The following is a 21,481-nucleotide window of genomic DNA, read 5'->3' as shown; positions in this document are numbered from 1 at the left end:
CCCAACTGTAGGCTAATGTAAGTGTTCTGAACATGTTTAAGGCAGGCTAGGCTAAGCTATTATGTTCGGTAGGTTAGGTGCAAACGCATTTTTGACTTAAGATGTTTTAACTTACGATGGGTTTATTGGGATGTAACCCATTGTAAGCTGAGGAGGATCTGTACTGCTGTAAATGAGGAGAAAGGGCACTTCAAGAACCTTTTTCCATTCTTAGCATTACTAGCGCCCTTCTTGTATCACAGCTGTGACTGTTCCAAGGCAGATTTGCATGTCTAGACCAGCTGCAGAAATGAGTGTGAGGAAAGTGGGGGTTGGCAGGAATAGAGAAACACGGGTGCAAAATCCCTCACTTTCCTTGTAATCCTAAAATTCATACTCATCTAGGCATACATCCTCAAACCATACCTCTGAATACTGGTCTTCAACCGTTTGTCTTTCAAGTTCCAACTTCCTAACTGACCCAGTGTCCAGCTGTTTCCTTCAGTCTCTTAAATTCATCACTCTCCCTCTTCCCTATGGAAAGGATCTCTTGATTCTCACCCCCAAGCAACCTAGTCTTAGTAGTGAGTAGAAACGCTGGTGCAGTGAGGGCTCTCAGGGGGGTGCACGTAGCCCTGATTAAGAAATGAAGCTGAGGACTTCCCTGGTGGTGCAATGGTTAAGAATCCGCCTGCCAATGCAGGGGACACGGGTTCAAGCCCTGGCGCGGGAAGATCCCACATGCTGCGGAACAACTAAGCCCGTGCGCCACAACTACTGAGCCTGCGCTCTAGAGCCCGCGAGCCACAACTACTGAAGCCCGCGCGCCTAGAGCCCGTGCTCCGCAACAAGAGAAGCCACCGCAATGAGAAGCCTGTGCACCGCAACGACTAACAGTAGCTCCCGTTTGCCGCAACTAGAGAAAGCCCGCGCACAGCAACGAAGACCCAACGCAGCCAAAAATAAATAAATAAATGTATATATAAAAAAAGTTTAAAAGAAAATGAAGATGAGAGCTAAGGTCCAAAGCAAGGGCTGTTCACTCATTTTCTGCTCCTTCCTGACTTTGCCCAAGGAGTCCCAGTCTCCAGTGTGCCCATTATGCGGCCCAGTCCTTAAATAACAGACATGGCTCTGAGGCTTGCGATTCTCACCTCTGTCCCCACTGTCTCACCCCCATTTCCTAGCTCCCGCCTCCGCCGCCCGCAGTTTCCAGCCCCCACATCGGCCTCCGCCAGGTCTTCCACTCAGATGCCCGCTGCCTCTGCTGCAGCAGCTGCCATGGTGATGGATCTCGCGAGAACTGCCGCTCGCCGCCGCGCAGTTCTCGCGCGATCGGGGAGGTGGGAAGTATCCTGGTCTGGGGGTGAGGGTGCGCCGTACAGCTCCTGTAGCCTTCGCGGTTTCCGGTGCTAGGTGGAGGGAAGGAAGGAGGGAGCTGGGAGCGGGGCCAGGGGAGCAGCCGCGCTGAAATCGGCGGAGGGAGCCGGAGAGAGTGGAGCTAGAGCCGAGCGGAACCTGCGGGGGCGGAGGCGGCGGCCGCAGCGGCGGAGCTGGGAGCAGGAACAGGTGAGGGGCTGGGGAGGAGGGAAGGCGGGTCCCGGTAGAGGAGAGACTCGGGGTGGGAGCTGAGAAGGTAGACCCCCACCCCCACCCCCGCTTGCTCGCTCGCCCGCCCGGCACTGCTTGGCATGGGCCGGTGTGGTCCTTCCCACCAGAGAGCTTGGAGAGGGGGCGCCGGGCCAGCCACACGCCTGCCCCCGCATTTGAAGGACACGGAGCTGGGGTGGGGGTGGAGGGCGCACATGAATTTGTCCTCCGCCTCGCACAAGGGGGCGACCTGGGCTGCAGTTAGGTTCCCCTCGCCTGCAGGAGGTGGGCTTTTGAAGGGTTGGGGTTGAGGGGGAGGAAAGCAGTCTAAGGTGAGGTGACGCGGGGGCGGTGATGGCTGTTTTGTATCTTTTTCCTATTAAAGGGCTAGGGAATGTCGCTTTTTCCTACCCCTTCTCCCTCTCCACCTTAGTAATAGACCAGAGAGAAACCTTGCTATGGTGACACCCCCTCCCCGCATCGTGGCGCAGGGGTGTTTAGGGGGTTTAGGGATTAACCGGGAACACAGGCTAGTGGGGCACTCCAGGGGCACTATTTGGTGGAGGCTGAGCTTTCGGGTCTTGGGGACCGCAAGTCGGGAAGAGGGCAGCAGGTGGGGAGCAAGAGGAGAGGAGGCAGGAGGAGGGGGAGGGGATCTGATCTTGCTTGGAGAAGAGAGGTGGTGCCTTCCTCCCCCAGGCGAAGCGGGGGCGGTCTCACAGGAGGAGGGAGCATCTTGTCACTGGCTCAGAGTTTCTGTCTTCCAATCCGCTTTCTTTCTTTAGGAAGTACCAGGATTCCCGGAACAGAAAATGGAGCCATTGCTTATACCAATGTCTGCGGGAAGGGGGCGGGGGTGTGTGGAATTCCCTGTTGAAAACGGGCCACTTGATTAGCAAAGTGGTAGCTCCTCTTTTGGGGGAGTTGCCTTCTTTCTGGGTTGTATTACTGCTGGTCTCTCTCTGGCCAGGCCAGGAGGAGTGTGGTATGTGGTCAGGAGTGAGAAGAAATAGTGAGGTCATCGGGTGAGGGAGAAATGTAACTTAAAACCTGTCTCTGCCGCGGTTGGATTGGGTCACCCCTGGTCTATGGCATGAAAGTTTTATTTGGTAGGAGATCTGCTGCAAGGAGTCTGATTGCTTGGGTCAGTGCAACAGGGCAGAATCTAGTCTCTGCATACTTCCTTCCGTGTCCCTAATCAGGTGTTGACAGTCTTTGCTGCCATTTTGTCTTGAGCTTGTTGTTGGGGGGTCTCCACTTGCTATGACTGGAATGGGTCAGTGAATTGGTCATTGTACCTTAGACCCGAGTTTGAATAACACGTCTAGAAAAGCTCATTCTAAGAAAGAAGCTGACTCCCCTTTTCACAGAATGGATCATTGACCGTGGAATTCAGCTGGGAAGGGTCCTCCTGTATCCCATATACACATGCCTCCTGCCTCCCAGCATAGTTATTACCTTGCGTAGTCAAAATTTTTATGTGTATGTCTTGCTTTTCCAAAGAAAAGAAGCTTTTTGAGTTCAGGAATTGGATCCCATCTTGTATCTCCCACACTATCTGGGCACACAGTAGGCACTCATGATGAATACAGGATGTGAATGAACAGAACTCAGGTTTTCTGACCACAGTTTAAGGAAAGAGGAGGAGAGGGCTTGGCTGTCAAGGAGAGTGCCTGAAGATAGCTGAGTGAGAGTGTAAAGGTCCTTAGCCTTTGTAATTAAGAAGTCTTGGTCTCTCCACCTTCCTAAGAGGCAAAAAACAGTCATGGATAATGAAAATAAAACCCCAAAAGAAAAATATTAGAACACAGAGTCATTATTTATCAGAAATCCCAGATCTCCTGCTTCCCCATTGTGGGCAAAGGGGTCTCTCCATTAGACCTAAGTCCTTCAAGTGTTGTCTGCAGATTGGGATCCTGGTAATTACGGAGAAGGGAGCCAGTGTATGTATGTGGTGGCTGGCATAGAATTGGTGCCCGTGAATGGTAGCTGCTATTATTAAACTGAATGCAAGTGTAAAGGAGAGCAGACAGCAGGCTAAAAGAGTGGAAGTGAAGTCTTAAGTGCACAAAGGGTCATAAAGTGTGTTTACCTCTGCTAGTCTCTTCCACTGGAGTCATAATAGAGAAAATGGACTCAGAGGACAGTGGGTGGGATTTGTTGGTCAGAAGGAGGAAGTTCTTTAAAACCAGGTTTGTTAAAGTTGAATCAATAACTGAGGGAAATTGTGGAATCTGCTTACAGATGGAATCTGCTTTCTGTGGAATACCTTTAGAAGTGGATGTCAAGAGGCTTGAGACTCAAAACATGTCACTGTATTTGGCTCTCCTCATCATTTTTTTTTTTAAATTGAGGTATGGTTGATTTACAGTATTGTTTTAGTTTCAGGTGTACGCATAGTTCCCTTTACCTTTTTTTTTTTTTTTTTTTTTGTGGTACGCGGGCCTCTCACTGTTATGGCCTCTCCCATTGCGGAGAACAGGCTCCAGATGCTCAGGCTCAGTGGCCATGGCTCACGGGCCCAGCCGCTCCGCGGCATGTGGGATCTTCCCGGACCGGGGCACGAACCCGTGTCCCCTGCATCGGCAGCCGGACTCTCAACCACTGCACCACCAGGGAAGCCCCCCTTCACCATTTTTGTTGCAGGTGAATTTGGAGGCAAAATGGTATGGTAATTAAGAGTGTGGACCTTGGAATCAGACAAAATTGAGTTCAAATCCTGCCTCTGCTAATTACTAGTTGTGTGATTTTGGTGAAATTATTTGTCCTCTTTTAGCTTCATTTTCCTCATCTGTAAAGAGTATGATAATGATAGTACCTATGCATACTGTTGGCATGAGAATTAAATGAGATAATACATGTAAAGCACTTAGTATTAAACAAAGTACACATAGTAAGCCTCAAGTAAATGTTAGCTGCTATTAATAATCACCATCATCATAGAAATAATAACATGAGCACTCAGGGCTGCCTTAAAGAGGAGGTTTACAAAAGAACAACTTGCCGCCTGAAGCGCCTGTGTAGGAGGATGATTGTTACCATGACTTCTTGTGCTGGTCGTAGGCTTACGAGCAATGAAATCTTTTTTTCAGCATCAGCCTCACAGAGGCAGCTCCTGTTGCCTGAGTGGGAGGTGAAGCTGGAGCAAGGCAGGGGCCCTGAACTATCAACTTGGATGTAGGGTGAGGATATGGGGGCTCAAAAATAGTGTTCAGTGTGACTCTGAGGTAATGGTTGACTCTTCCATAAAAGAGCACCCTGATTGTCCTAGGTTGGGCATTTAGTTTCCTGGCTCCCATCATTTTAGATTTCAGATAGTATTTTAGCATCCTCCATTTCCTGGGCCACTCTTTTCACTTAGTCATATCTCCTTTAAATGTCTGCCTTTGTTTCAGAATGTACTGTATTAGGATCCAGAGTTGCGATATCTGTAATTCTGTGTACTGTACCTTTTCCAAAATCTATTGCAAATATAGGTAGAATGCTAATAAAGCTTTTTGATAATGAAAGGACATGGGGAGCCTTTGGAGAAAGTTCTACAAATGTTTGAAGGCTTTGTATTGTAGTCTAGGAAAGAACTGACAGAGGTAGGGAGTCTATGAAGGTGTTAGAGATTTGTCATGGACTTCTGCAAAGGATCTGCTGCACCATATGGACCAGAAGGGAAATGGCTCAAGATTTCAGGGATCCACCATTAGCACCATATTCCTGAAGAAAGGTGAAATGCCTGGGTGTAGCAGATCTTAGTTCCCTGACAACACAGGGATTGAACCCAGGCCCTCGGCAGTGAAAGCGCAGAGTCCAAACCACTGGACGCCAGGGAATTCCCATAACCTGTCCTTTATGAGCTTAAACACAAGAGTGTCAAGCATAAATGTTTAAATTTCAACATGATTTAGGATGCAGAATAACATTTGCTCTCTATTGGAGTGGTTTTGTCCCCTATCCTCCACTTTTTTTTAAAAAAGCAATTGAACTTTACCTTATATAAAATCTTATTTGAAGTCTGATACGTAAAATGCATAACAGTGCTGCTGCTGTGGTAGTGGTGGAGAGTGGCAAACATAATTAGAGCCTCTCATATAGTTCTCCCTTTTCCCCAGGCAGGCTCTGAATCCCATCCCGGGAACCCTAGGGCTCTGAGAACGTGGAAGCCACTTCTCCAGTTTGTCAGATACAGGAAAAGGATTGGAGATCACCTAAAGAGTACTGTCTTCCTCAACCTCGCAGACGTTTGCCATCATCAGTAGAACCGTGTTCAGCAACAAGCATATCAGTCACTAGCTACAGATCAGTCATGGAGCTGGGTGCTGGGAACATGAGTAAGGCATGGTCCCTGCTGGCAAGGGACTGAGGGTCTAGTGAAATACTTCCCAAACTTTTTCCCACCATGGCATACAGAGAAAATGGTAATAGTGAAATAGGCATAGCTGCTTGCAACCTGAGATGACTGGCCCATGGGCTCTAGCCACCCTAAGCCCTGCCTAGCTGTCCAGTATTGACAGGACCAGTATCTCCAGCTGACCTGTATTGCATTAAAGGCACATTATTTGGGAAGTTCCAGCTCTGGGAAGCAAAACCCACAAAGGTGAATAAGAGTAGAAGTGTGTTTGAGGTGCTAGGGGATCACAGATGGCTCTTATCGCTCAAGGCAGGTGATTCCCTGTCTTCTGTATCCTTAGGCTGCTCTATGATGGGTGGCTTTGTCCAAATCATTGCCTCCTGTTTTCATCTGTGCACTGGCAATTCCATCTTTTTTTAAAAAATGTTTTAATTTAATTTAATTTATTTTTTTATACAGCAGGTGCTTATTAGTCATCCATTTTATACCCATCAGTGTATACATGTCAATCCCAATCTCCCAATTCATCACACCACCACCACCCCTGCCCCCGCTGCCGCTTTCCCCCCTTGGTGTCCATACATTTGTTCTCTACATCTGTGTCTCAGTTTCTGCCCTGCACACCGATTCATCTGTACCATTTTTCTAGGTTCCACATATATGCGTTAATATACGATATTTGTTTTTCTCTTTCTGACTTACTTCACTCTGTATGACAGTCTCTAGATCCATCCACGTCTCAACAAATGACCCAATTTCAGTCCTTTTTATGGCTGAGTAATATTCCATTGTATTTATGTACCACATCTTCTTTATCCATTCGTCTGTCGATGGGCATCTAGGTTGCTTCCATGACCTGGCTATTGTAAATAGTGCTGCAGTGAACATTGGGGTGCATGTGTCTTTTTGAATTATGGTTTTCTCTGGGTATATGCCCAGTAGTGGGATTGCTGGGTCGTATGGTAATTCCAGTTTTAGTTTTTTAAGAAACCTCCATACTGTTCTCCATAGTGGCTGTATCAATTTACATTCCCACCAACAGTGCAAGAGGGTTCCTTTTTCTCCACACCCTCTCCAGCATTTGTTGTTTGTAGATTTTCTGATGATGCCCATTCTAACTGGTGTGAGGTGATACCTCATTGTAGTTTTGATTTGCATTTGTCTAATAATTAGTGATGTTGAGCAGCGTTTCACGTGCTTCTTGGCCATCTGTATGTCTTCTTTGGAGAAATGTCTATTTAGGTCTTCTGCCCATTTTTGGATTGGGTTATTTGTTGTTTTAATATTGAGCTGCATGAGCTGTTTATATATTTGGGAGATTAATCCTTTGTCTGTTGATTCATTTGCAAATATTTTCTCCCATTCTGAGGGTTGTCTTTTCATCTTGTTTATGGTTTCCTTTGCTGTGCAGAAGCTTTGAAGTTTCATTAGGTCCCACTTGTTTATTTTTGTTTTTATTTCCATTACTCTAGGAGGTGGATCAAAAAAGATCTTGCTGTGGTTTATGTCAAAGAATGTTCTTCCTATGTTTTTTTCTAAGAGTTTTATAGTGTCTGGTCTTACATTTAGGTCTCTAATCCATTTTGAGTTTATTTTTGTGTATGGTGTTAGGGAGTGTTCTAATTTCATTCTTTTACATGTAGCTGTCCAGTTTTCCCAGCACCACTTATTGAAGAGACTGTGTTTTCTCCATTGTATATCCTTGCCTCCTTTGTCATAGATTAGCTGACCATAGGTGCGTGGGTTTATCTCTGGGCTTTCTATCTTGTTCTGTTGATCTATATTTCTGTTTTTGTGCCAGTACCATATTGTCTTGATTACTGTAGCTTTGTAGCATAGTCTGAAGTCAGGGAGTCTGATTCCTCCAGCTCCGTTTTTTTCCCTCAAGACTGCTTTGGCTATTCGGGGTCTTTTGTGTCTCCATACACATTTTAAGATTGGCAGTTCCATCTTGACCTGCATAGTGGGACCAGATTGGGGCAAAGATTTACTAGGGCTTTAGGCTGATTACTCATGGAATTTAAGTGATTTTGTAATTAGGAAAGTACAGTGTTCTGGATATCCAAGGCTATCGGTGTGGGCATTGGAGCAGCCATCAAATATCAGGAGATGGTGCAGTTGTAAACTGGTCAGGTTCTAAGAATAGGGCAAGCTGAAAGCTTTGGTGAGAGGGTAGTGCCACAGAATGTTCCAAGGAAACAAATGAGTCTAGTTTTTATCCGGCCACTGTTTTATCTAGCGAAGTCATGTATTCTGAAACAGACTTAATGCTCTGCTCTGACTCATTTGCTGAGGGTTGTCCGTAGGAAAAGCCATACCCTTTCTCGGTGTTTGGGTCTTTATCAGGGCAATTTAGAATCCTTCTTCACTTGGTGTTGTGGCCTCCTTCAGGTCATCCTGTACTGGAGTCTTCCTCTCAGACTAGAAGGGAAACTGGCGTAGGATTCTGGCTTGAGCCTAAATGCTGCTAGTTGAGTTAAATGGAGGCTAATTTTAGTTAGATATGTTCTAATTTATAACAGGGTCATCACTGATTGCCTAGTAGTTAAGTTCAGTAGGTATTTTTCAGGCCTTATCTTAATTTGACCTTTCTACAGCCTTTGACCCTCCTTTTTTTTTAAATGTTCTTTCCTCATTGGTGTCTCTGATGTCTCACTCTCTTGATTTCCTTTCTACCCTTTTGGTTGCTTCCTACTCTCTTTCCTGGCCTTCTTTTTTGCCCACTGCTTTAAATGTTGATGTGCCCTAGGTTTCTGACTTTGGCCTTTTCTCCTGTCTCACTGTACACACTCTTCCTAGATATATCAATTAAGATGTATCAGTTGCAAAAGATAGAAAACACACCTGTGGCTCAAACAATCAAAGGATTTATTAAACATGTAGCAACAAGTCTAGGTGACATAAGCCAGACACAAAAGGACAAATATTGTTTGATTCCACATTTATGAGATACCTAGAATAGTCAAATTCAGAAACAGAAAGTAGAGTGGTTGTTTCCAGGGGCTGGAGAGGGGGGTTATTGTCTAATAGGTACAGAGTTTCAGTTTGGGAAGATGAAAAAGTTCTGGAGATGCATGGTGGTGATGGTTGTGCAATAGTGTGAGTGTACTTAATGCCACTGAACTGTACACTTAAAAATGGTTAAAATGGTAAATTTTATGTTATGTATATTCTACCACACACAGAAGTAGTCCAGGGGTAGAACACTTATTTTTTTTTTTAACCTTTTATTTTATATCGGAGTATAGCCGATTAACAATGTTAATCGTTGCAGGTTAATCGTTAATTTCAGTGTTAATCCTTGCTGTGTTTCAGGTGCACAGCAAAGTGACTCAGCCATGCATATACATGTATCCATTCTCCAAACTCCCCTCCCTTCCAGGCTGCCACATAACTTTTTATTTATTTTTTTAATCCAGCAACTTGACAGTGTTATTAAGGACCCAAGTTTTCTCAGTTTTTCTGCTCTGATATCCTAGTGTTCTTATGTCTGTCCCTTCATGTACCCAAGATACTCCAGCATCTCACCCTTCTACATTAACATCCAAAGGCTGGACGAGAGAGCATTGACATATGTTCTTTTTTAAGATTGAGGAAAACTTTCCCAGATACTCCCAGCAGACTTTCCTTACATCTTTATTGCCCTAGGTAGTGCCTAAACATTCGTGACTCGGTCATTGGCAAGAGAAATGGAATGCCCACATCCCTTCAGCTGATCAGTTTTCATACCCTAGGGCTGGCGAGGGGTAGTTCATACCCACTCCCTGCCAACATCTGAACAAAGTAGGGGTTCTGTTAGAAGAAAGAAGGGGAAGGTAGCTGTTGGTAGGCAGCCCATAACTGCTGCCATACTGGATCATCTTGGTTCCTCTTGGGGCTTCAGTTACTATCTATGCAGATGATTCCATATACCCAGACCAGACTTTTCTCCTGAGCTTCATACCGTAGCACCTCAAAATTCGCGTTAATCTAAAAACAAACATCTTCGCTCTCAGATCTGTTCCTCTTATGTTTTCTGCCTAAAGAATTGCCACTGAATCACACAGGCCAGAAACCTGGGAATCATCTTTGACTCTTCTCTTCCTTCCTACATTTAATTAGTCATTAAATCCTGTGGATTTTACTATTTTGTTGTTTCAAATCTGTTCTGTCCTCTCTATTGCCACCTCTGTTTCAGAACTTTTCTTATCTGTATTACTGTACCTCCCAAGTGGTCTCTATGCTTCCAGTCTTTCCCCCTTTTAACTTATTCCCTAAACTGCTGTCAGAATGGTCTTTTATTTATTTATTTATTTATTTATGGCTGAGTTGGGTCTTAGTAGCTGCGTGCGGGCTTTCTCTAGTTGCGGCGAGCTGGGGCTACTCTTCGTTGCAGTGTGCTAGCTTCTCATTACAGTGGCTTCTCTTGTTGCGGAGCACGGGCTCTAGCCGTGCGGGCTTCAGTAATTTTGGCTCGCGGGCTCAGTAGTTGTGGCTCGCAGGCTCTATAACTTAGGCTCAGTAGTGTGGCGCACGGGCTTAGTTGCTCCGTGGCATGTGGGATCTTCCCGGACCAGGGCTCGTGTCCCCTGCATTGGCAGGCAGATTCTTAACCACTGCGCCACCAGGGAAGCCCCAGAATGATCTTTATTTATTTTTTATTTTAAAATTTTGGCTGCGTTGGGTCTTCGTTGCTGTGCGCAGGCTTTCTCTGGTTGTGGCGAGTGGGGGCTACTCTTCATTGTGGTGCGTGGGCTTCTCGTTGCAGTGGCTTCTCTTGTTGCGGAGCACGGGCTCTAGGTGCGCGGGCTTCAGTAGTTGTGGCTCGCGGGCTCTAGAGCGCAGGCTCAGTAGTCATGGCGCACGGGCTTAGTTGCTCCGCGGCATGTGGGATATTCCCAGGCCAGGGCTTGAACCCGTGCCCGCCGCATTGGCAGGCGGATTCTTAACCACTGCGCCACCAGGGAAGCCCAGGATGGTCTCTAAAGCACGTATCTGATCATGTTACCCAGTATGACCTTTAAGGCCCTTCATGATTTAGCTCCTGCTTCTCTCTCCAGCCTCATCCTTCCTTTTACTCACCATGCTGCATCCACATAAATGACCTCCTAGTCGCACCTGTATTTGGCTAATAAATGCCCTCTCTAACTCAGGTCTTTGTGCCTGTGCACACTCTGTTCCCTCTCCCACCTTCCCTATTCCTTAGTGTCTGATTATTTCCTATTCTTCCTTTAAGAGTCAGCTCAGGTGTGACCTGAGAATCACGTCTGGGAATTGTCCTTTATCCTCCAGTCTTGAGTAACTGCTCCAGCTTTCTGTCCCCGTAAAACTATGTGCTTATCCCACTCTTATCTTCCCACAGTAATCCTCTGTTTCCTAGTCTTTCTCTCCCATTGACTGAGTTTCATGAAGGCAGAAACTGTCTTCCTCTGTATCCCTGGTTCATTATACTCAATAAATGTTTAATGAATGGATGGAAGCTGGCATCAGAAGCTGTTTCTTGGCTTTGGGAAATCTTTGAGCCTAATAGAATTCATTGAGATACTAATCTGGGAGTTCTTGTGTGCTGATTACAGTGCTCTTGAGGCAAAAATTTGGAAAGTTTACAGAGGTCACAAGCCAGCTGCACTAAGGAAACTAAATACAGGCAGACCCTGCTTTGGTTTTCTTAAATTTTTTGGTCTGCTCCATTGGCTGTGCTAAAAATAGCATCTAATAGAGATTCTATTCGTGATTATCTCAATTGGAAGGTTGTTTGGGAATAAAGCTGCACCTGCAGTTTAGTGCACCCTGCCTGGGCAGCACAGGATTTGGGAAGCTCTGGTCGTCCTTTCCCTGGGCCCATGCAGCCTGAAGAGGAGGTGCTGGATCAGGAGTCCCCTCGGGGTGTCTCAGGACACATTTCTGCATCAGGAGTGGGCAGTGTGTGTGGCAGACTGAGCTGTGACTCTCAGAATCCCCTGGAGGGTGGAGCAGGCATGCCTCAAGTCCAGATAACTGAACAGTGATAGCAATAGCCTGCCCCTCCTGGAGGGTGGGAGAGAGGGATTGGGGGCAGTAAGTGATTGTCGGTGAGGACATCCTCAGGTGAGGCTTAAATCAGCCAGTGTGCTTGGTTGAACTCCTGCAGTGTCGCGCATAGGGAGGAGATAACAAAGTTTGTAACTGTAGAATAGAATGTTGAGACATACTCTTTGTTCATAGAGATATTACTATATTCCATTTTTCATCTCGAGCCACTCACCTTTAGTTTTAACTGCTTCCTGTTTCTGCCAGCCCATAGAACCCTGGTATTTTGCCCTCTTGACACAGGAGTGCCATCTGTGGCAAAAGAGAATGACTATAGGCAGTACAGTACGTAGGGATACAATCCAGGTTTTGTTTGTTTGCCATCTGCTTCCCAGAGCTTTCTCTAGGAATGCATTACGGTGAAAGTGAGAATTGGCTAGATAGCCATAGATTTGTATTCATGGCACAAAGCTGAAAGTGGCCGCCATCCTGATGGTAGGGGCAGTATGCTATCTGGAAACAGGCACAGGGGAAGCCAAGACAAGAAAGCCAGCACCCCCTTTGGAATGTTCATCTGAGTCAAGCTCCTGATTATATTAAAGAAGAGTTGTAATGTCCATTAATTTCAAGGCTTTGGGCTGTCATGGGGGCCACATGGTAACTACTTGAATATTTTGTTAGTTATCTATCAGCCCCACTGAGTATTAAATGACAAGAGAAAATTTTACCAATTTTAGTCTTCTGATCCTTTCATGGCTTTCCCAAACCAGTCTTGCGGTCAGTATATGTGGAAAATGGCCAAGAATTGACAGGAAAGCTAAGCAACCATCTGTGCATTACCCGGAGATAACCGCTGGGACAGAAGAAATGATAGAAGGACCTCCTCAGATGAGGCTAAAATTAGCCAGTGTGCTTGACTGAACTCCTACGGGGGGCTTGGCACTGGGAGCAAGGAAAGATCCCAAATAAATAAAAGGCATAGTCCTTGCCCGTGGTGAGTACACAGTTAACTTGGGGAGACGGTAAACATACAGACTTATAAAAGAAGAAAAAACTCCATAACGTAGTGCTACTTGAGTGGTTCAGATAATTCAGGGTGCTTTATGTAGCATGCCAGAAAATAGAAATAAGTGTAACACTGGGATCAGATTTTGAACCAAGACTTTAGCATGAGAGCTTCGCAAAGGAGCAAACCAAAGGACAGTGTATGCATGTTCTGCGGCAAGGGATATCTTTCAGCCACTGCTCGACTCACAGTTGGTAATCATTCAGCCAGCAACAGTTCCAGTCATGAAGGAAAGCAAGGTAAATGTATGGTATAAATTCAGTTCAGAATCTGGGCCAAAGCCTGTTACTTAAGCTTTAAAGCAGAGTATCATCTGGAGCTGAAGGAAATGACACCTGAACTGGAGACAAGATAAAAACTAGGAAGACTTGGGGAAGGTCTAAATTTCTGGAAGTGATGGCAGCAGAACCAGAAGTCTGTCTACCACAGATTACCAAGGTTGGCGGGATCTGATCTTATTAGCTGGGCAGGTGTCCCCTCCTGCCTCAGGAATCCTCGGGAATCTGTCTGCCTGGGTGGTTGAGGCAGGATGAGCAGGGAGGATGGCTAGTGGGCGACTTGACTGAAGTTGAGGCCAAAGTTGAGCCAGGCCCTCCCCCCGGATGTGAGCGCTCTGGGTCAGGGGCAGGGCTCATCTGCAGAACCTACCCGGAGCACCACGCCTGGCTCATTAGTGGATGTCTGGGGAGGTCTTTGAAGATGAAACACTCCATAAGCACTCATTGTTTCTGTTTTTTGGACAAACTAGTACTTTGGTCTCCAGGAGCTGTTGATCTGGCTCCTTTGTACTGGTCTGGAATTCGCTGCAAACTGAGGAGAGTAGGAAACAAACAAAAAAACCTGAAATCGTTTTTGAAAAAACAACTAAACTCGCACCAAACCCCGCCATGCTTTAGCTTGTAAATAGGGTTCCTCCCCATCCACCTTTCACATTCTTGGGTTTGGGTGCACTCTGTCTTAACCTGTTCTTTCGCCTACTGGGTTTGGGGTGTGCGTGTGTTTATCTCTGCTTCCTAGACTCTGTAGAGAATGCCAGCTGCTGGCATATGGCGATTGCCGAATAAGCTGCCCGCTGATGCATGTCTCCCGCGGGCCCAGAGAACTGGCTGGCACGGGTGACTCTGAACCCCCGTTTCATTGTTGTTTCAAAGATTCATTTCTGTGGCTGTCCTGAGCCATAGAGAAGGGAGGGAAGAAGAGAGGGAATGAATGACTCTGATTCTGTCTGTCGGGGGCGGTGGATGGGGTGGGCAGAGAGGCATTTTGTATTTTTGTAGTGTTCCAACTGCTCCCTTCATCTTTCCCGATTATGTAGCAGGCAGAAATGTCTAACCTGAGTGAACTGCTAGTCAGGTCAGTAGAGACCTGGGAGTTAGTTCAGTTATTCAGCTACTGTGTGCCAGGTACTAGTCAAGGTAGGGAACACAGCAGGGAACAAAATAGATAAGGAGCTGACATTACAGTAGGAGGAGAAAAACAGTACAGCAGGAAACAAATACGTAACGTGTCAGATGGTGATAAATGCTATGAAGAAAAATAAAGTGGGATAAATGGTGTAGAGTGGTGTGTGTATGTTATAGGTGGTTATGGAAGGCCTCTTTGATAAAGTGACGGTCGAACAGATGCCCGAAGGATGTGAGGGAGTGCTCCCTGAAGGTTGTCTGGGAGAGGAGCGTTCCAGGCAGAGTGAACAGCAAGGACAGAAGCTTTGAGGCAGGAAGGTATTGGGGAACTGAAGTGGAGTATACACAGGGGAGAGTAGGAGATCTGATAAGAGAAACGGGAATGCAGATTGTGCCGGACTTTATAGGCCGTGGTATGGCTTTGGGTTTTACTGAAAAGGAGCTATGAAGCCCAGAGAGGGTTTTGAATAGAGGATCAACATGACCTGGTTTTGGCTTTAAAATCAGTCTGGCTGCTCTGTGGAGAATAGACCGAAGGGGCTTAGAGCAGAGGCAGAGGATGAGCTGACTGCCTCATTGCAGGTGGCCATGTGGAGCAGCTGTCCTGGGACGGGCCACGGCAAGCCTAGGACCTATGTGGCTGAGGAATGAGGGGCAGCCTCTCGCTACCCCATCTCCCAGCTCTCAGTGCACTGTTGTATGAACAGGGCATGATGTTAGCAGCTGGCATTTCACAGAGTGGAAAAGATCAGCCTCTCTTAGGAGTGCTGCTTTCTTATTTCTTCCTCATTAATTTTGGTGTGTAGAAGAAAGGTGTAGAGATATAGGAAGGGAAGAAGCAGAGTGTCTTGATTAGAGCTGAGAGCATAAACCTTGGGAACCTGGCAAGCCTGAACCTCGTTAGGAGTCACAAAGAGCCACTCCTCATTCCACTCCCTCCTCTCCCACCCTTTCCAGAAGTCTCAGGGTAAGGTTGGGGGAGGCAGAGGCATTAATGGTCTCCCAATGCCTTGGGGTATAGAGTAGAATTTCAGGACTGAAGGGACTTTAGAAATCATCTAGTTCAACCCCCTCCATTTACAGGTGCAGATAAGGACAGGTGAAATAACTCATCCAAAGTCACATGGGTAGATTACTGGCAGAAACAGGGGTCCTGGATGTTCACTGCTTTATCTCTGCTCCCAAAGGCTCAGGATGTGTCTGAGTGGGCCTTGATCTTCTTAGTACCCTCAGGCTCTCAGTTTGTCATGAAAGAACTCCAGCCATGACTTTAGCCAGTGCCATTAATGTGAAATCCTGACAAGCAGATGGTGGTAATAAGTTTGCATTTCTTTGCCTAGGATCAAGTCCTCCATACCAGGAACCAAGCCAAAACAAGACTGCCACTGCCCTCACTGCGCCCCGCTGTCCTCAGAAAGCGGCTGCTGTGATCATGGGTAATATCTTTGGAAACCTTCTCAAGAGCCTGATTGGGAAGAAGGAGATGCGCATCCTGATGGTGGGCCTGGATGCCGCAGGAAAGACCACCATCCTGTACAAGCTAAAACTGGGCGAGATCGTCACCACGATTCCCACCATTGGTAAGGGCACAGCTTGGATGTAGGCTTTCATGCCAGCCGCTGAGCCAGACAGGGGCCCCATTCCTAGATCCCCCATCTGGCCACCAGGCAAGTCCTTGCAGTTTGTGGGGTTCAGGGAAGAATGGTTATTTAGCTTACTAGCAGGTGCTGGGGCTGCTGTTTGCCTGTCTACCCTCACCCTCTCTAATGCGGGAACTTCAGCCTGGCACCTGACAGCGGCCCTCAGGCACTGAGCTGGTTTGTTCTCTGTTGTTTGAAAAGCAGGTGAAGGGCTTTGATGTTCCTGCCAGAGGCCTGGAATTGCTTCAGTTTAGATCCTTGGTGGCCCTGATCCCGGCTAAGTCCTGTCTGCAGGAGAGAGAACATTTGCCTTGTAAAGGCGGCTCCAGATCAGCAGCAGCAGCTGGTTCTGTATTTGGGGCTCCAGGACTATAGCTCACTTCTTGTTCTTCACTCTGCCTCACAGGCCTTACTTCTTAGCTGAGGCAGACTCTCGTGGCCAAGGTACAGGAGTGGGGCTGAGTCATTTCTTTTGCAGGAGGGAGAGTCAAAAACTGAGAGAATGAACGGGGAAGGTTGTCTCACCGAGGTGACTGTGAACTTCCTGACTGGCCCTCTTCGTCCTCTTCCACTTCTCGTAGGCTTTCTTTTTGGCCTTTCCACGACTAAGTCAAGGAACACCAGGTCTGAGGAAGCCCTAGCTTTCTTTCCCTTGCTAGGACATGGCCACGGCTGGGGGAAACAAACAGCCCACTGGGGCATCGTTTGCAGGCCTGGTGTTTCAGGCCAAGTGACCATTGTCTGTTTTTGCCAAAGGGTTCAACGTGGAGACAGTGGAGTACAAGAACATCAGCTTCACAGTCTGGGATGTGGGTGGCCAGGACAAGATTCGGCCTCTCTGGAGACACTACTTCCAGAACACCCAAGGTAGGGCATGTGAATTGCCCATGGACTGGCATGGGTTGGTTGGGTGTGAGCAGAGAGTATGGCTATTGTTCTTGGTTATCGGTAACCAACTTTTGCCCTGCTGCGGTTCCTAGGGGTGAGAGACAAGGAGAAAAGGGAGCAGATATTTGGAGGGTATAAGGAGGGTGTTATCTTTTGGTGGTGGGGGAGGGGAGTTGATCTGTCGTCTCTGTGCAGCCCATGTTCTGCCTCCCTAGGGTTGATATTTGTGGTCGACAGCAATGATCGGGAGCGAGTAAATGAGGCCCGGGAGGAGCTGATGAGGATGCTGGCAGAGGATGAGCTCCGGGATGCTGTGCTCCTTGTCTTTGCAAACAAGCAGGTGTGACATCTCGCTACCCCTGGGTTTGAGAGAGGGCAGCCTGGCCGTGGAAATCATGGGGTCTTGGGGCCCACTGTGTGGGAAGCCCCATGACTATGCTCTCAATTTTGAAAGTGTGGGAAATATGATTAGTTGGCTTCTTTATGCTCTTCTTCTTGTCCCCACCCCATTCCATCCCAGCTTTAATTAGCAACATTTCTGTCCAGAGGGACTGGTGTGGTAGATCCTTCACCTCCTGTCCCTCTTTTTTCTTACCTATTGTCTACTTTGGTGGAACTGCCCTCACTCTTATGGTCAGACAGACCTGATTGTACGTCCAGTCTGAATCACATCTCCACTTCCCTGCCAACCCATATTTGGTTTCCACCTCCTCAGTGGAATGATCTTTAGTGCCTTGGATCCGGAGTTCTAGGATGATTAAATCCAGAGTAGTTCTTTAGGATCTTGCTCTGGGTTCCTACACTGAAGGAGGAGGAGAGGGTGCTAGTCTACAAGTCTGTGGTAGATGGTCGCTCTAGAAGCCTTCGAAAGATCCTGAAGCTCCTTTTCGTGTGTCTCCCTTGTGCTCCAGGATTTGCCTAATGCTATGAACGCTGCTGAGATCACAGACAAGTTGGGCCTGCATTCCCTGCGTCACCGCAACTGGTACATTCAGGCCACCTGTGCCACCAGCGGGGACGGGCTGTACGAAGGCCTGGACTGGCTGGCCAATCAGCTCAAAAACAAGAAGTGAGAGCCAGACACCAGCCCTGTCCGACCGCCCCACCCGCCCCTGCTGTCTCCCTGCCCCAGCCCTGCCCTTCCTTCCTGTTGCCAGTGTGGCCAGGGCCCTGGGTATCATGTCCGTATGCCCAACAGGAGTCCTGCCTCCCCTTCCCTCCCCTCCCCCCTCCATGACCAGTCCCCAGTTGCTGTCGTAATGATGAATCATTCCAATTTACCGGATTTAAAACAAAAACAAGGTTGTTATGGTTTCATGGGGTGCCCCCCTCCCCAAGCTCTGGGGTTGGGAGGTGGGATGGGGTTTTCTCTCCAGCTGGTTTCGTTTGGCTCCGGTTGGTGTGCTCTTGGCATCTGAGTCCCTCCTCTCTCCCCATAGGCCCCTCTCCTGCTCCCCGTCTTCCTTTCCTTTGCCGCTCTCCCCCTGTTCTACATGGAAACTGCACGGGCCTCTCTGTGTGCGTGCATGTGTGCGCGTGTATATACCTGTATAGAGAGATATATAATGGGGGCCAAGGAGCGGGTGGAGGGTGGAGTGCAGCTCAGGGCTTGGAGCCAGGACATTGCCCACTCTCGCCTATCATCTTCCCCTCCCATGTTGTTGAGATAAAGGGAAGGAGGGGGAGGGAAGGCTGCCCCAGTCCTGCACTGGTTCCTCTCCTCTGCAGGTAGGTGTTTTCCTGGATGATAGGACAGATGATGGACTTTCTGCCACCATCTTCCTTTATCCCTCTCCACCCCGCTTAGGGCAGGGGGGTGGCATTTATCTCTAGATGACGGTTCCCAAGGAGATGCCATTCTGCCCTGCCTTTTAGTGGGAAGGAGAGAGGAACCCACTCACTCTTACCAGCTCAGAGTGTTCAGCTGATCCTCCCCCTCATCCTTAAATCTGTTCCTCAGGAGCTTTAGGTGGGAGGTGGGGATAGGTAGCAAGACCATGGGGTGTATTTGGGACCCAGGGCACTGGGGAGAGGGGCTCAGGTTTTCCATCTTCATCCTCTTTTGTTATTAGGAGAAGGTGATACACAGATCAGTCCTATTCCTGCCTTCCTATCCCCCCATCTTCTGATCTTGGGGCTGGGTGGTTCATCTGTCCTTTGTCAGAAGCTTCCTCACCCTGGTAGTTGTGCTGGTCTGACCAGAGCTGGCTGGCTGGTTTAATGAGGAGCGGGGAGTGGGGGTGACATAGCAGACCTCAGTATCAATCCCCCTGTTCTCCAGTTCTCTCTAGTCCAGGATGTGCTGAAGGGTGAAAACTTTGTTTCCAGACCCTCAGACCATCCTGCTGTCCTCCCTCTCCATCCCAACAGCTTTTTCCTGCCCTCTTCACCCACCTCCCATAAATGGGTCTGGGCGTTGGAATGGAGGGAATAGGACTCTGAAGTGGTTGTTGGTGCTGGTGGGATGCGGCGGTCTTCAGAGTCCTCCCTTCATCATTATGTAGTTGTTCAGAAGCTGCTGCTACTATGTCTCTGTCTACAGGAGGCGCTTGTCCCTGAGATCCTGGCCTGGGTCCTGACTTCTGAGGTTTCTGTGAAGCCGTGGCTTTTCTGTGGGCTCCTGTGTGTGCTGGCTGCGCCCTGAGCTCCAAGACAGCCGCCCGTAACCTTTCTGCTAACGTCAGGGCCCAGGGCCTCCACAGCGTGGCTGGGGGACCCCTTCCCAGAAGGGCTGTCCCAAGCCCCACCCCATGGGACTAGGCTTCCTGTCACCTTTGTCTACAGCAGGAGGATCAATACCCCCCACCCCACCCCAGACTGAACTGTGAAAGAGAGGTTCCAGGGGTGTCTCCCTCAGTGCCAGCTCCTTAGTGAAGTGTTACTTACCCGAGGTGCAGCGGGTGTATGCAGGTCTCTTGCTCTCTAGGCCTTGTATGTGTGTATGCGTGTGTGTGTGGTGTGTGTGTGTGTTTGGTGGGGGGAGGGGGGTGCTGGAGCTTCTGTCTCATTTTAACATGCGCTCATTCCCCTGACCCCACAGATGCTTCCCTCCACACTTTTTCTTTGCCTCTGTCTCTATTTTGTCCGATTTTTTTTGCTCCTGCCCCTGTTGCCTCTCCCTCCCTGAACCCTTTCCTTTGCCTTCTCAACTTAGTCACTGCTGTTGCCTATTTGTCTCCCCTTTCCTTGGTTCTTTCCTACTTAGGATTCTTCACTCTGTACCTTTGTGGTTGGTGAGGACTTTGCCTCTTCTCCTTCCTCACGCCCTCTCTGACCCTGCCTAGGTAGATGCCAGTCCTAAATGGGTTCTTCTCATTTTAGACCCACCTCCACCTTGGTTTGGGGGGCTTCAGGGACTAGTGGGGCTGAGGGTGTTAGGAAGCAGCCTTAGAGGTTATGTAAGTGCTGCTTGGGGATCTGTCCAGCAGGGGGCGGTAAGTGATCTTGGTAGTATCCCAGGCTGCTAGGCTGGCCCTTTCTACATTCCCATTCACCTAAAAGCTCTTTTGGGATTGGGTGTTTCATTCCATTTCTGCCCACTCCCTCCCCCACTCTCCTCCGGTAGGTTTAATTTTTTGCTTTCCTTTGTTCCAGCCTTTCTTCTCCCTGGGGATTTCCCCTAAATTTCCCCCCTAAAAGTTTGTGGTGTTACAGTGGTAACTGCAGTTCTGAACTGGTTTTTCTCTTCTTTTTTCCTCCTCTGGAATGTAGACTGTATATGTTTAATAACTCACCTTCTCTCTCCTTGCTCAAAATGTGGGATACGCGATGACTGTGACCCTGGTTGGAAATTAAACTTGTTTTATGCAGCTCTGGAGCAGACCTTCATCCTTGATGTGCAGCAGCCCTGGGACAGTGTTGAATGGTGAGGGTACTTCTGCTTCTGGTCCCGCTCTCCAGACTGCTCTTTCCCTCAGCAGCGGGGTAAAGCGTACCCCTGACTGGGGAGAGTGAGGTTATAGAGGAGCTTAGGTTCATCTCCACACTGCTTACTATTTCCCGTCATACCCCAAAAGGGAGCTTAAATGAATTGGGCCCCAGAGTGTGAGGGCTTCGTGACTTTGCCTTTCTAATTGTAAAGGGTTTAACCCTGAACTTAGCCATATTTATCACCTTTTAGTGGACATTAGGGACTTCACTAGCTAGAGGGCCCTGAATTTGGAGTGCCCCACACTGCCTCCACTCTCAGATCTCCCCAGGCCTGCACATCAGGTGCTTCCAGTTGGAACAGGGTCCCCTCATCCATAGATTGGAGTCTGTTCACCCATCTAGTTCTGGATTTTGGTAGTGAGTAAGCGTGAAGGGAAGAGGTCTGAGTAGTATAATGAACTTGATCCTCCTTACAGCCGATGGCCCTGCGTCACCTCTGCTTTAGGTGTGTGGTTCCCCATTGTCAGGAAGCCAAGCCTCATCCAGAGATAATGTTTCGAGGCAAAAGACAAGCCTCTATCCTCCCATCCCACTCCCACCACTCCTGTGTTCCTCTCCTGCTATTACTCAGGCAAAGAAAGGGGTGGTGCTACCCTTTCTTGGGGTGGGGGTGGGGTGAGGTCTGGATGAGCCCGGCAGGTCTTCCCGACTCTTA

The 21,481-nt window shown here is 48.2% G+C and overlaps 1 protein-coding gene across 1 annotated transcript; it reads left to right on the top strand.

Annotated features, from left to right (window-relative positions):
- Nucleotides 1-1,370: 1,370 nt before the first annotated feature.
- ARF3 (ADP ribosylation factor 3) lies at nucleotides 1,371-20,705 on the top strand. Its single transcript, XM_067696386.1, has 5 exons — nucleotides 1,371-1,548; nucleotides 15,709-15,948; nucleotides 16,765-16,875; nucleotides 17,112-17,236; nucleotides 17,808-20,705. Exons 2-5 carry the CDS (start codon nucleotides 15,801-15,803, stop codon nucleotides 17,967-17,969), a joined length of 546 nt encoding a protein of 181 aa, XP_067552487.1. The 5' UTR covers nucleotides 1,371-1,548; nucleotides 15,709-15,800; the 3' UTR covers nucleotides 17,970-20,705.
- Nucleotides 20,706-21,481: the final 776 nt, after the last annotated feature.

Source organism: Pseudorca crassidens, chromosome 11 (genome assembly GCF_039906515.1).
Source record: "Pseudorca crassidens isolate mPseCra1 chromosome 11, mPseCra1.hap1, whole genome shotgun sequence".
Lineage (NCBI taxonomy): Eukaryota > Metazoa > Chordata > Mammalia > Artiodactyla > Delphinidae > Pseudorca > Pseudorca crassidens.
Note: the sequence above shows the minus strand (reverse complement) of the source record. Positions and strands in the feature narration are given on the sequence as shown.